The 15,523-nt window shown below is 36.1% G+C and overlaps 1 protein-coding gene across 1 annotated transcript in view; it reads right to left on the reverse strand.

Annotated features, from left to right (window-relative positions):
* Positions 1-250: 250 nt before the first annotated feature.
* LOC116893276 (carcinoembryonic antigen-related cell adhesion molecule 3-like) overlaps positions 251-15,523 on the reverse strand; it is a 26,596-nt gene continuing 11,323 nt past the window's right edge. The window contains exons 3-5 of the mRNA XM_032895121.1: positions 12,893-12,987; positions 7,523-7,700; positions 251-477 (exon numbers count right to left, since the gene is read on the reverse strand). Coding sequence (XP_032751012.1) covers positions 365-477; positions 7,523-7,700; positions 12,893-12,987 — 386 coding nt within the window. The 3' untranslated portion in view covers positions 251-364. The remainder of the gene's footprint in view (positions 478-7,522; positions 7,701-12,892; positions 12,988-15,523) is intronic.

The following is a 15,523-nucleotide window of genomic DNA, read 5'->3' on the forward strand; positions in this document are numbered from 1 at the left end:
AAATGGGGAGATATTAGTAGTACTGTATTGTTTAGGCAGAGGACCTGAGGTCAGTTTCTAGCACCCAAAGCAAGAAGTTTACAGCTTAATGAAACTGCAGGTCCCTAGTACCAGTGCAGTCTTCTGGCATCTGAAGGTACTACAAACTGAAAGGTACACCCACCACCACCACCACCACCACCACCACCACCACCACCACCACCACTGCTGATACTACTAGTATTAGTAATACTATCTTTTAAAAAATTACTTTCACAATTCCAGAACAGGATTTATTCAACGACCACATTCAGTTATTCAGACATCATAGAACAACATAAACATAAACATCAGTGTTCATAAAATATTTAAAACTTTTGAAAATTTATTCCCATGGGAACATCCCTGGAGGGAAACCGGCCATTTTCTCCTGGAACACTTTATCAAAGGCTTCAGCTTGGGCTACTGTGAAGTGATTCTTCCAGTCATTAGTTGTGCCTGGAAATGTGAAGCAAACATATAGGTGGGTTAATAGTGGACTTACACTGCTCTGTCTCCTCCCATCATGTGCTCTTACCATCTGTTTGATAAAGACCTCACAGTTAATAAAGCAAACTACCATTTTCTGTAGAAACATACTTAATCCCTGAAATCATATATACAGACTTCTTCCCCTGTGGAAATTATGTCCTACCTTTTCCTCACCCAACCTATATGCTAGACAATCTAAGAGCAGCAACACTGACTTGACCTTTTTATTTATCCAGATTATTCCTACTTCCCATCAAATGTTTCTATCACATTAGCCAACTCAAGAGTGTTTATCATCTCAATTATCAAAACAGACTTCAACTGTACTATCTACATTTTAGTGTTTACTTATAGAAGTTCTTTACAGCATGCAAGCAACTTTCAAATAATATCTTTAAAAAGATAAACTTATGTGTGTGTGTTTACATGAGTGCTGCATATACAGTTATGAGCAGAAGTTCAGCTGCTTTGATTTTCCCACAGGAAGCAGGTTACTCAGACAGTCCCAGCTGACAACATTGCAGGAGTACTGTTTCACTCAGCCACGTTGTTTTGTGATGCATGAGGATCTGTACAATTTCAGCCCCTAACCTTTGCAGCACCGTCTCTTTTGACCACACATTGGTTTTCACTACTCCATTACAGAAGGTCTTTAAATTTAGCCATAGAAATTGTTCAACTGCTCATGCTGTGTTGTGTCTTGCTTCACACCAGAGGCATAATATCTTTCATATAATTACATCTTGGTCCTTATTAATGACGCAGTAAAATTCTCATACCATCTTTCTTCCATTTACTACCCCACAGTGCCCATTCTTTCTGTATTGCCTAGCTGTGGCACTGTGATGTGTTCCATGTATTTCTGCTTTAAATATATGCACAGAATATGCATCTAATATATTTCAAAAGCAAGTGTTTCTTAAATTACTAAATAATTCATTTCACAAAGAGTGACAGACCTATAGGACGCACTCAGCATGGAATTTTTTTATTGAATTCAAGATTTTGTGAGAAAGGCATAGGCAGTGCTCTAATTTTGCTGATGAGGAAAAATTAGTCTTTGAGATTTCCCCAGTGTGATAGTGATGGATGTGGAATGGAATCCAAAAAGATCGACAATAGAACTCATGCTTTTCTTTATCACATTTCTTTCTTTCTGTTTTATCATATAAGTTAATTTTAATCCCCCTGTGGTCTATATTAAAAAATATATAAAGAAGTAATAAAAATGTAAATCACTAATACAGCATATTCAAATAATATACCATTAACTAATATGAATATAAAATGTCTTCTGAATAGAAGGGTGCCTATCAGTATCCATTGCTACTCTCAGGTTTCTTACATTATTCATTATTAAACCAAGTTTTCTTACTGTTTTCCACAGCATGTCTGGATCCTGATAAGCCAAACCAGATAGAAGCTGGACTACAAGAATCTCAACAAATTCAATTTGGCTTCACAATAGAATAAAGCAATCCATCTGAGAAAAACAGATCTTTGGAGGTACACACATGGAGTTCAAAGTCCACCTATGTCAAAATCCTTTGCACTTTACAGATGTACATTTATTTTCATTAATATTTTCTAAAAATCTACCCAAACTTGTGTGCCTCAGATGGAAGGATAAGCCAGATGGCAGGATAAGCCAAACATATGGTAGGTTAATTCTTCTTGAAAAGGGTTTTCCTCATTTTTCTGGAGGGTGCAGCTCTCACATCATGGTATTTTGTTCAGACCATTGTAGACTTTTCGTTTTGGCCTGCACATGGCAGGCTTCTTCTGCATTCCATCGGTCACCTTCCCTTTGCATCTCTGATCATTGTCTTCTGAAAATACCAGTAAAAATAGTAAATGGCCCTAGTACTTTGTAGAGTAAACATACACTGTGAAGTAATGAGAGCTTGGACTTTTGAAGTTTGTCAGAAGATACTTCCTACACATGTCCTGATTGTGGTATTGCCTTTACAAAAGTCTTGTCAATCAAACAGGGATTGAATGATGGTGAACATATCTCTAGTTTGCATTTCCTGCTGTATATAATTGTGGAATTACAATGACTACAATTGCATGTGGAAAATTATTGCTTAGAGGTTAAATCCACATTCATCTCATCAACTTGAATGATCGAGTCTACTGGATAAAGCTGAAAAAGTAGCTCTCCAGAGACAATAAAATATATTTTACTTGTGACTCAAGAAGAAGAATTAAAGAATATGGGAAAATTGGTGTAGTGACTTATTTCAATCTAAAGCAAGTCTAACATTTAATACAGAATTTTAAAGATTTATGATTTAGGGAATTGGGTTATTTAATGATAAATAATGAAATTGCGATTAGAATTAATATTTGACTTGTTCATACACGGATGATTCAAAAACACCACCAATCTGATATAGAAATTGAGAAGACAAATAATATGTTTATGTTCTTTTTCCTTTCAAAATTGTTCCTACTCAGATCCATTTTATTTTCCTCTATAATAAGGTAGTGAAGCAGATTGGTAATGAATTTGGTATCCCCAACTAGTGACCTGGTTTCCAGAGGTACATCGCTTACTACCTATGCATCACACTAGTTTAAGAAATATAATCCCCCAAAATAATAGTTATTTTCAAATGCAAAAATATGCCACATATAATCACTAGGGTAATTAAAATACAAAAGATTTATGAAGTCTGATCAAGTACTTTGACAGAATTATATTACGGTTTTATGCATCCATTCATGCGTGCATTCATGCGTGCATTCATGCATGCATTCATGCATGTATGTATGTATGTATTGCTCCTATAATCTATCCTACATGACAAAGAGTATGTACATTTGGAAGAGATTAAATCCATGTGCGGTCTCATCCTAGAAGAAACTTCCTGGAAAAGCACAAATAATAATTGTTGTCATGGAAATTTGTCTTAATTTCTTTTCCATCTGTTCTGATGTGTCTCCGCTAAAGTTTTTGCTCGTCAGTTTCCTTATCCCTTTGATATTAGCAGAGCTTCTTGATATTTTAGGTATTTGATAACATAATTTTATATTCATATACTGTTTTACCCCTGCCAAATTCTGATTCATTATAGGTAATCTGAGAACAGACTACTTCTTTTAGGTGAGACCTTCAGTTCTAGTGCAGAGAAATATGTCTCCACTGAGTCTGCAGTGGAGGAGTATGAGTTAATATGGCAACAGCAGTGTATTCTTCCAGGGGCCTTAATATCTAGTATATAGATGCCCATTTTCTTGTAGTGAATGGTGACATATAGTGCTTAATTTTGTGTCAAAATTTCCTATTATGAGGTTACTAAGAGTATCAGATTAAATACAATCTGGTAAGTATTTGATTTCATTATCTATGGAAACTCCTGATTTTTTTTTGCTAGTATAAAATCTCACTCTGAAGCAGAGGAGAACTGAAGGTAAAGGCTGATGCACTTAAATTATGGAAAAAATTAAATCCATATCTCTTTACTTCCTTTGCTTTCACCGATGTTCATATTCACTGTTAAATGACCAACACCCTTTTTCTTCTACTCTCAGTTTCATCTAACCTATCAATACCTAATCAAGTCTGGGTAAGGCTCAAGGTCTGATTCATTCTGGCAAAGTCATACCTTATTTGCATAGCTATGAAATCACACACACACACACACACACACACACACACACACACACACACACACACAATCTGTTTGCAGGACAGAGATGTGGCAGAGACATGCAGAGAAATGAAATTCCCTTTCCAGGAGAGACAATTCAAAAAAGAAAAGGTCATGAACATAAAGTAATCTAACATAGGTTGACAAATGCTGTCAGTTTTTTTATTGGATATTTTCTTTATTTACATTTCAAATGTAATCCCTTTTCCCAGTTTTCACTCCAGATACCCCATATTCCATTGCCCCTCCCCCTGACTCTTTGAGGCTGCCTCTCTACCCTCTAACCCAATCCTGCCTCCCATCATTGACATTCCCCTATAATAGTGCTTTGAGCCTTCACAGGACCAAGGTCTCTCCTCCCATTGATGCCCAAAAAGGCCATCCTCTGCTAGACATGCAGCTGGGGTCATGGGTCATTCCATGTTTACTCTTTGGTGGTTTAGTACGTGGCAGCTCTGGGGGTTCTGGATGGTTGATATTGTATTTCTTCCTATGGAGACGCAAGCATGTTCCACTCATTCAATTCTTTCTCTAACTCCTTCATTAAGTAACCTGTTCTCAGTCCAATGGCTTGTTGTGAGAATCTGCCTCTGTATTTGTCAGGCTCTGAAATAGGCTCTCAGGAGACACCTATGTCTGGCTTCTGTCAGCAAGCACTTCTTGGCATTTGCAATGAAGTCTAGGTTTGATGACTGTAAAGGGATGAATCCTCAGGTGGGGCAGTCTCTTTAGGAAATTCCTTCAGTCCCTGCTCCACAATTTAACTTCGTATTTCCTCCTGTTGAATATTATGTTCATCCTTCTATGAATGACTGGATAAGACACACTAAGGTCTTCCTTATTATTAAACTTCATATGGTCTGTGAATTGTATCCTTGTTATTCTCATCTTTTTGGCTTATATCGACTTATTAGTGGGTGTGCATCATATTTGGGGTTTTTGTTGTGATTGGGTTACCTCACTCAGGAAGATATTTTCTAGTTCCATCCATTTGCTTAAGAAATCCGTGACATGATTGGTTTAATAAGCTGAGTAGTACTCCATTATGTAAGTGTACTTCATTTTCTGTATCCATTCATCTGTTCAAGGACATCTTGGTTCTTTATAGCTTCTAGATATTATAAATATGGCTGCTATGAACATAGTGGAGAATGTGTTCTTGTTATATATTGGAACATCTTTTGGGTATATGCCCAGGAGTAGTTTAGTTGGGCCTTCATGTAGTACTATGTCCAATTTTCTGAGGAACCACCAGATTGATTTCCAGAGTGTTTGTACCAGCTTGTACTCCCACCAGCAATGGTGGAGTGTTCCTATTTCTCCACATCCTCACCAGCATGTACTGCCACATGAAGTTTTGACCTTAGCCATCTTGACTGATGTGTGGTGGAATCTCAGGGTTGTTTTGATTTGCATTTCCCAGATGGCAAAGTATATTGGAGATGTCATTTGTGGCTTCATGGCCATCCCATATTCTTCAGTTAAATATTCTTTGTTTAGCCCTATACCCCATTTTAATAGAGTTATTTGATTCTCTGGTGTCTAACTTCTTGAGTTATTTGTATATATTGGGCATTAGCCCTCTCTCAGATGTAAGATTGGTACAGATCTTTTCCCAATTTATTTGTTACCTCTCTGTCCTATTGACAGTGTTCATTTCCTTACAGAAAAATGGCAATTTTATGAGGTCCCATTTGTTGATTCTTGATCTCAGATCTTAAGCTATTGGTGTAATGTTTAGGAAATTTTTCCTTGTGCCTAAGTGTTTGAGGGTTTTCCTCTCTTACTTTTCAATTAGTTTCAGTGTATCTGATTTTATATGGATGTCCTTCATTTGTTGAAAAGGCTGTCTTTTTTCCAATGGAGGGTTTCAGCTTCTTTTTCAAAGATAAAGTGACAATAGTTTTGTGGGTTCATTTCTGCATCTTCAATTACATTCCATGATCTGCCTGCCTGTCTTTGTTCTAATACAGTTCAGTTTTTATCCTGATTGCTCTATAGTAAATTATTAGGTCAGGGGTGTTTATTCCCCCAGAAGGTCTTTTATTGTTGAGAATAGATTTTCCTTTCCTTGTTTTTTTTTTATTCCAAATGAATTTGAAAATTGATCTTTCTAAATCTTTTTTAGAATTGAGTTGGAATTTTTATGGAGATTGTATTGAATGTGTAGATTCTTTCGGCAAGATAGCCATTTTTACTATCTTAGTCCTGCCAATCCATGAGCATGGCACATCTTTCTATCTTCTTAGAACTCCTATTTCCTTTTTCACAGGCTTAAAGTTCTCATCATGCAGATTTTCAGTTGCCTGGTTAGAGTCACTTCAAGATATTTTATATTATTTGTGACTATGGAAAAGGGTGTTATTTTCCTAATTTCTTTTATCTGCCTGTTTATCCTTTTAGAAGAAGAAGGGTATGTCTTTGTTTAATTTAATGATATATCCAGTCCTTTGTTGAAGTTGTTTATCATGTTTTCGAAATCTCTGGTGGAATTTTTGCTGTCACTTAAATATACCATCATATCATCTGCAATTAGTAAGGTTTTAACTTCTTCATTTCCAATTTTAATTCCTTTGACCTCTTTTTGTTGTCTGATTGCTAAACCTAGGACCTGAAGCACTATATTTAAAACATAGGGTTAGATTGTTTAGCCTTGTCTAGTTTCTGAACTTAGTGACATTGCTCCAAGTTTTCCTCCATTTAAGAAAGAGGCTGCTGAGATTGTTAAGGTGTTATGAGCACTGACTACTTTTCTTGAGTTCCTGAGTTTAATTAAAAGTCACCACATGATGGCTCACAAGCATCTGTAATGAAATTTCATGCCCTCTTCTGGCACAAACAGAGTACTCATACACATAAATTGAAACCATCAGATTTTAACCCTAGAGAATTTTCTTAGTCTTTTTTTTGTCTACTCTGCCCTATTCTAGGGTTGCACTATTGTACTGTTCAACATCTTTTCCAGGTGTTAATGTAATTTTTATCATTCTGTGTTTATCATCTTAGATACATTTGGTCTACTCTATTGCATTTTTTATAGTTTAGAGTTTAGGATTGTGATAAAGTGAACTTTACAATACCCAATACAAACATGACTACTTTACCATTTTTTTCACTAAAGTTAATGAACATGACCTATTGTCAATCCCAAGGTCATCTCCCAGAATAAATCAACTTTTCACAGTGTTTGATGCCCCCATCTTCTCCATAAAAATATTCACCTGTAATATTTGTGAGAAGCTATCAGTGGTGAACAGTGATTGTTTGTACATTTCAAACACTTTCCTAGAGATTCTTTTTCACAAAAAAGATCTTAATGTTTTCTGACATATTTTGAAGAGAGACAATCTCATTACCTTTTCTCATGAAAGTAAAACCAGGAAGAATCAGTTCCTTCTCCATGAGACTATAATTGGACATGTTGTTTTCTTTCATGACTTGGAAGGAACTATACTTGAGGACCAAATTCAGCTCATCTGGCTCTAATTTTTTCCCCAGGAAGTCACATATCTTCTTTATGGATCCCATTGTATCCTGAAAGTAGAAGAAACAGAAATGAAGGTGATAAACAGAAAGCTCTGAGATAACAGATGTGAAGAAGTCTGTAAATGGAGAATGAGAAAATGGATGCAAAGAAGGGGCATCAATAAATTAGGGAGCATGAATAGGATTTAGGCTAGAAAACACTATGGAATAATGTCAGGTAATACATACAAAACATGTATATATTGAAAAATGACAAAGGATGTGTTTCTTTTTAGGGAGGAAAAAATATTAGAGCTATGTTCTCATAGAACCAAGGTTAAACTTAAACTTGCTTTGTAGAGAATAAAGACATTGAACTTCAGCCACTTGCACCTCCATCTCAATAGTGTCATTGTAAAATATTTGTGCTGATAAACTCACTAAGTATACTAAGATTTTTTTTAAGACACTGCCTCAATATGGAGTTTTGTCTTATGCAGTGGAAGTTGCTATGGAGACCACTGTACTTCAAGCTCAAAGAGATCAGTGATCCATCTAACTGGCTTTTTCCTTTCAAGTCCTGGCATGGAAAGTATATACAACTGTACATAACCTGCCCTGGGATATTTAAGGAACCTTAATAAAATACTGCTAGACAATGATCAAGGCAAATGGAGGGACATGTACAAAGACTTAGACATAGTTTAGTGTTTATGCCAGATAATACTGTTTGCTTAGGCTAAGTGTAAACAATACTGCTTTAAAGAAGTTTCATAAAATATTGTCAATATTAATTACTTGGGGTAATTCTGAGAGATTTCGTTTTGAATAAGTTTCTCAGGTTGCAGCTCAGGTGGGCATCAAATTTAACATTTTTTATATCAAATCTCTAATTTTCATAATAATATCTGTGCACTACTGCAATTGGTTTATTTGCAGGAGATAGGCATTAAAAATAAAAATCTTTGAACATTAAAAGTTTTGCTTTGAATGGGGCCATGAAGATTTCTTGGTTTAAAACTTGTTTTTACATATTTATCACAGTTCCACTTAATATTTCATACAAAAGAAAACAATCATGACAATAACTGAAAAGAATGTTGAATGGTCAAAAAGGAGGCTATTGGGGATATGCACTACTGTGTAGCAGACAGCTAAGTAGTGATCCTTCCTAGGGAAAATTTAATTTCATGATGATTAAGTAAAAGATTCTAGATATAAGAAAATGACTGTAATGAAAATTCTTTTTTACATGTAATCTTCCTGCTTCCTGAGAGAGAAAAATAAGAGGTCAAATTATTTTGTGATAATTTCATGTTTTGTTTTTTCGTATGGTTGTACTTTTTTTAATCAATAATTACTTTTCTCAACCCTTTCAGTGAAGCAGATAGGGTGACAGCAGACCTTCACCTTTCCCTCTGCTTTTCTAGACCCCATGCCCAAGTCTCATCCTTAGTTCTGCAGAAAAAAAGAAAACAAAAAAAGACAAAATAAACAAAACAAAACCAAAACAATCCAAAACACAAAAAGAAAAAAAAACAAAAAAACCAACGTGACAACACTTCCCTTCTCTAGTGGATCCAAAGACCACTCCCTTCTAAAATTATGCCCTTCACTTATTGGATTATTCCAGATCCCAAGTTCAACACTTCCTGGAAATTAGCAGAATAGTCTGGTTATGGAAACAGGTAGGCTATCTACAGATAAATCTTTCACTTCTCCCAACATGTCTTAAGTCCAATGACACAGACACCTACTTATCTCTGCAGCAAAACACAAAACTTTGGTAAAAGAATTGCTTTGCCCCAGCCCTCAACTCCAGAATGGACTCCCGAGGAAGCTACACCCAATTATGATCAGGGAAGCAATTAGGTGTCCACTTCACATCTTCATTTCCCTGAACGTTCTTCAAATAGATTCTGTGAGTCTCATCCCCACCACTTTATCAAACCTTCTTCTGTGGTCTCTCCTCACTCTCTGACCCCATTTCCAGGAGATCGACTAAACAGATCCTGGTGGAATATCTTGCTGTCCTCCCTCTTGTGTAGTCCCTCTATTGAGTCCAGTACATATATATGCCTAACTCTGATGTCCCACGACTCACAAACACTGAAATCTGGTACTGCAATTTAGTTTCTACAGAATAAATAAATCTACCCTATTATCTTAATAACCAGAGTGAAACAGAAGCCAGGAAACAAAACTCCCACCCAATAAAGACAAGACCAGCTATCAGCACCTAAACTGATTATCTTCCTAATCTAAGATGCCTGTCTTAGTCACAGTGTCTATTCCTGCACAAAATCATGACCAAGGAGTAAATTTGGGAGAGAAGGGTATATTCAATTTATATTTCATTACCAAAGGAAGTCAGGAGTGGAACTCCTGCAGGTCAAGAAGCAGGAGCTGATACAGAGACCATGAAAGGATGTTACTTACAGGCTTGCTTCCCCTGGCTTGTTCAGCTTGGTTTCTTACAGAAACCATGAGTACCAGCCCAGGATTGGTACCACCCACAAGGGTCCAACCACAATAATCATGGATTGATAAATACCTTACAGCTGGATCTCATGGAGGCATTTCCTTAAGGGAGGTATTAAAATTTGTGGTAATTCCAGCTTGTGTCAAATTGACACACAAAACCAGCCAGTATAAAGCCTAAATTCCAATGAAAAAAAATAACAACCAGGACAATATATATCCACTAGAGGCCACCAATTGTTACAGCACATCCTGAATATTTCACCATAGCTGAGGCAAAAGGAAAAAAATCTTTAAAACAAATTATAAATATGATAGTGGTCTTTTAAAAAGAAATTAATATCTCCCTTAAAGAAATCTATAAATCACAAAGAAACAGGAGAAAAAAAATGAGTTGAACGGACTTCCTCCTGAGTAGAAAGAGAAACAATGCATGAAATCCAAATTGAAAGAAATCTCAAAAAGGACATTTTTGGAACTCAAACCAGTATCACAGAGGCAAGCTTCCCCAATAACTACAATAGCTAGAATAGAGAACCTTAGGTATTGAAGACATTATAGAAGAAAGGAATACATTGAAGAAAATATTAAAGAAAAATAAATAAATTAAGTATTAATATTAATATTACATTTAATGTTATAAATGATAAAATATTAAACTCCTGGCACATAATATCCACAAAATCTGGGTCACTACAATGAAAAGACCAGATCTATGAATAATAGAAATAGAAGAAGAAAAGGAAAGTCAAGTCAAAGGCACAGCAAATATTTTTTAACAAAATAATAGAAAAGTACTAACCTGAAGAAAGAGATGCCTATCAACATTCATGAAGCATACAGAATACCAAGTAGATTGGACCAGGAAAAAAGTTCCCTGAGCACATAATAATTCAAAAATTAAATATACAGAACAAACTATGAAAGCATGTTCAAGAGCTAGGATTTAGGAATCAAGTGGGAAAGGGGAAGAGAGAGGGGGTTTTGAAAGGGAGTATGTGGAAAGACAGGTAAAATTAAGAGACATTTGAGAGGTAGAATTGAAACCTAAAGCAGTGGAAACTTCCTAAAATCTATGCATATATGAAAGTGTTCAAAGTGAAATCACCAAATAATGGCCACCTCTTGTTCCAAAGAAAGAGAATGAATGAATGAAAAATTCCAGTATTAGGATTGTGTTACATCTAATTGTGCTGATGTCTAAGTGGATCCCCCTCGATTCACCATCAACAACAACCAAAAAAAAAAAAAAAAAAACAGACTGTTGATAAGATTAGAAATTGCTCTCAACAAACTGACAGCAAGTCCCCAATTGATAAAGACAACACCTATACAAATAAATGAATGTGAAGTTGGTCCCTAGAGGGAACATCCACCCTTACATCCTAGTGTCCCTTTAGTACAGAAAGGCACTTTGCCTGCTCACAAAGAGAAATCCAAGCTGGACACAAATCCTTCTATCAATACTGCTGTACTACTTGTGAGATAAGTTAGGTCAGTGGTGGCTCAAAGCTTATGGGAATATAAAACCAATAACTGATTTGAATTAATTCCCATTCCATGATATTAAGTCTGTATCGTAAACTACATGGGTGACCATGGACCTGAGACTAGATAGCCCAGGGCCCTGTGGTAAAACAAAATATTGATCTTAAAAAGAATAAAATAGTAGTAAAATGACTCCTCATTATTTTATCCTATATGCATTGAACAGTGCCTTGCTTAAGCATCATCAAAGAAACTTCCTCTTGCAGCCAATGGGGACAAATATAGAAACCTACAGCAATAAATTAAATAATAAATAATTAAATAGTGTGAAACACCCTAAATGGACATCTCTATCAAATCCCTCTTTTCAGAGATCAGGGAACCCTGCAAAAGAAAGGCATAATAGATTGTTAAAGAAAGAGAAAATTGAGAGCACAAAGTGATATGGACTAACAGAGAGGGAAGCAGCATGGACAGAGCTTGGGTGTGTCTGTCCCACATACTCTCTGTCTATAACATTGTCTCAAGTTTAGTGTTTTCATGAGATTCCTGAGTGAGTGAATGTGTGGACCTTGGATCCTAGTACTTTTAATTAGATTCTATTAGTTTTGTTGTTTTGACTGGTTTAATTTCTATATGATAGTTTTTCTTTTATCACATCTCATTTCACTTGAACTTACATATCACTATTATACATCATTGCAGGATGTCAGGACAAGATGTTAAAATGTGCAGGAACCTTGTGGTTGGAAATGATGCTTAGGCAATAGAAGCATGCTGCCTGCTGCCTCCTTTACCATACTACATATACCCTATTTTCTTAAAGAACTCATGGATGACAGCTCCTGTGAGGGTTGGGCCCTTCCCCTTCAATCAATGGTTATGGTAATGCTTGCAGAACTGCCTAGACCTAGATCTTATGGAGACATTTTCTTAATTAAAGTTCGCTCCTCTCAGACTTTTCTAGCCTGTGACACATGTACAAATATTCAGCACATTATTTTATATTGCATTCTTTTATATTTTCTTTTCTTGATTTGGGAGGCTTGTTCTTGTACTACATATTTTGTGGAAAAACTTTAAATTTGGGCGAATAAGGAGGCATAGATCATCTGGAAAGCCTCTGGGAGAGGGTGAATATGATAAAATACACTCACATTTAAAAGTTGTTTTAATTAATACAAGATAATTTTGAAAAAGTCAAAACAAACAAAAAATCACAGTTCTCAGTAAGCTTTTTCATTGTAGAGTCTAGCTCTTAATTGTGTGGTGATTGTAAGATGGATGCTCACCTTTTTCATGTCTTCATAATACAGTACCAAGAAGTTGTCCCATTCTCTCATGGACAGCCAGCCACGGATGTGCTCAAACCATGATCCATATGAAACTGTGTTCAGGGAGAAGTAAATTGTCAGTTATAAAGTGAGGGAGTCAATTTTGGTTATCCAGCTTGGTGGCAAGAACTCTTAATCTGTTGAGTCATCTCATCTTTATTCATTGGAATATATTTTTTATTTTGTTTGTTTGATGGCATAGGTTCTCTTATTACCTAGACTATTCTGCAAATTGCTTTATAGCCAAGAATTATCTTGGTTGCTTATCCTTATACCTTCCTCATAAAAGTGCTAGAATAAAGGGTTTGTTCAACATATTCAGCTTATATATAGCTGGCATCATACACCAGAGTGTCTCATATCAAAGTTTCTCCTTTCTTGTATTCCATTCAATTTACATATTGTTGTTTTATGTTCACTTGTTCAGGGAGATTTTCTAGGCTTAACTCCTGAAGGGTAACACCAACATGACTCCATCCTAATGAATTCCCCTCCCTAGATGAACTCAATTCTCCAAGTGCCTCGAACCTACAATAATACCATGAATATATTCCTGGTTAAGGACACATGAGCTTCTCTCATGGGGACAATGATCAATGCTGATACATACACTAAAAAGAATTTAAAATATCAGCCAGTTTATAAGCTGATGAGCCAGGCTTACAGATGAATGCCTTGAATTCACCATTTGGGAATCAGGAAATGTCCCATCTCTGTGGTCTCTGGGCTTACCTAGTCTACAGAGTGAATTTCAGCTCAGCCAGGGCTATATAGTGAGACCAGAAAAACAATAGATAAACAAAGAAACAAACAAAACAGGGGGATTTTCACAGAAGAAACATAACTGGCACCTGATATGTTCTACATACTTATAATAGATATGAAATTTTAAAATACTTTATTTTATTTTAACATAATCTAAATTGTCTTTATGAAGGAAAAATGTGCATCAAGTGCTGGTGAAAATTTGGGAAAAGGTCAACCCTACATACTTCAATGCACTTAACTGAAAATGTGGCAGTATTAAAAAAGTGCCTTTGTTCACTTCTGTGTGGAAGTTTTTTAAAAAATGACAGGTGCATGATATGACCCAGATTTATTCTTTCTATGTATATTTGCAAAGATGTCTGTATCCAGAAACAAATAATAATGTTTCTCAACCATTTTCACTACTACATTATTCAAAATTGTAGTAAAACAGAAACAATCTAGATATCCTCAATACAGAGATTGATAATATGGTACATATAAGCACAGTGGGAGTATAGTCAGCTTATGCAAAAATAAAGTTTCTAAAATTTGCAAAAATATGAATTTGAGTACCAGTAAATTAAATTGAAACTCAGAAACTTATGTTGGATCAACAAAGGCTCTTATCAATTGAATTATTTCTCCATTCCTAGCACAGAAACATAGATGTGCAACTGTGTGTCAGCATTGCACAGAAAAAATTCTTTGTACTATTTTAAAATGCAAGTAGAAAGACATGAATAAAGAGTGTGAATCTTGGAAAGGACTAACCTAAAGCAGGATAATTGAGAAAGCAAAGCTCTTCCTTGAGAATCTTCATTAGACTAACACTGATGCAGAAGGTTTAATGAGGACACTGAGGATTCATGCTATTGCATCCTCAAGGTGGGGAGAGGCTGTGTGGACTCTAAAAATAATGGTGCCACTTTGATTATCTGATTCAGCAGAAGGATGTTTTCTCTCTCCCATGCATCTACCTGTGTATGCTCATACCTTGTTCTAAGTGGCCCAGGGTGTAAGACATAAGAAACTGAAAGTCAACAGGATCAAACCATGATTTCAGTGCCAACTACATGGCTCAATGATTAAATGTGATTGTTCCCAACACTTTGATATGAATTTGAGCAATATAAATCATATGCATTATCAAGGTAACTGACATATCCCTCTGTACCAAAATCCAATTGTGGAGAGAGATGGACTCTCAGAAGTGCGGACAAACTTGAGAATTCAGGGAAGACTGCCACTTCTTCTCACATTCCTAGTGCAAGTAGAACCTGCCTAGTACCCTCTGGATACAGAAATATAGGAGCAATCAGTGGCAAGAAACTTTGCATTCTCCCTGCACCTGGAACTGAACTGAACCAGTCCCACAGCCCTCTATACCCAAATCCTGTTGGGGAGAGAGCTGGTCTTAAAGAAGTGCAGACACTATTGAGAGCTCAGATGAAACAACTACATACTTGACCAAAGAGGAACCAGCATAATGCCCTCTGTGCTATCTGGGCACAGGTACCAAGGAGCAGTCAGAGGCAACAACCCTCCAGTTTTTGCCTGTGTTGAAAGGCAAAAGCCAGTCACCAGGAGCACCTACAAACCTGAGATCAGAAGTAAGACTAACTCTTCTTCTGCAAGCAACCTGGATGGTGGAAAGGAAGAAGTCAAAACATCACTATTTGCATAGGGTATGATAGTATACTTATGTGACCCCAAAAATTCCACCAGAGAACTACTAAGCCTGATAACTTCAGCAAAGTGGCTGGAAATAAACTCAATTCAAGCAAATAAGTAGCCTTCCTCTACTCAAAGAACAAACAGACTGAGAAAGAAATTATGAAA

This window comes from Rattus rattus, chromosome 2 (genome assembly GCF_011064425.1).
Source record: "Rattus rattus isolate New Zealand chromosome 2, Rrattus_CSIRO_v1, whole genome shotgun sequence".
Taxonomy (NCBI): Eukaryota; Metazoa; Chordata; class Mammalia; order Rodentia; family Muridae; genus Rattus; species Rattus rattus.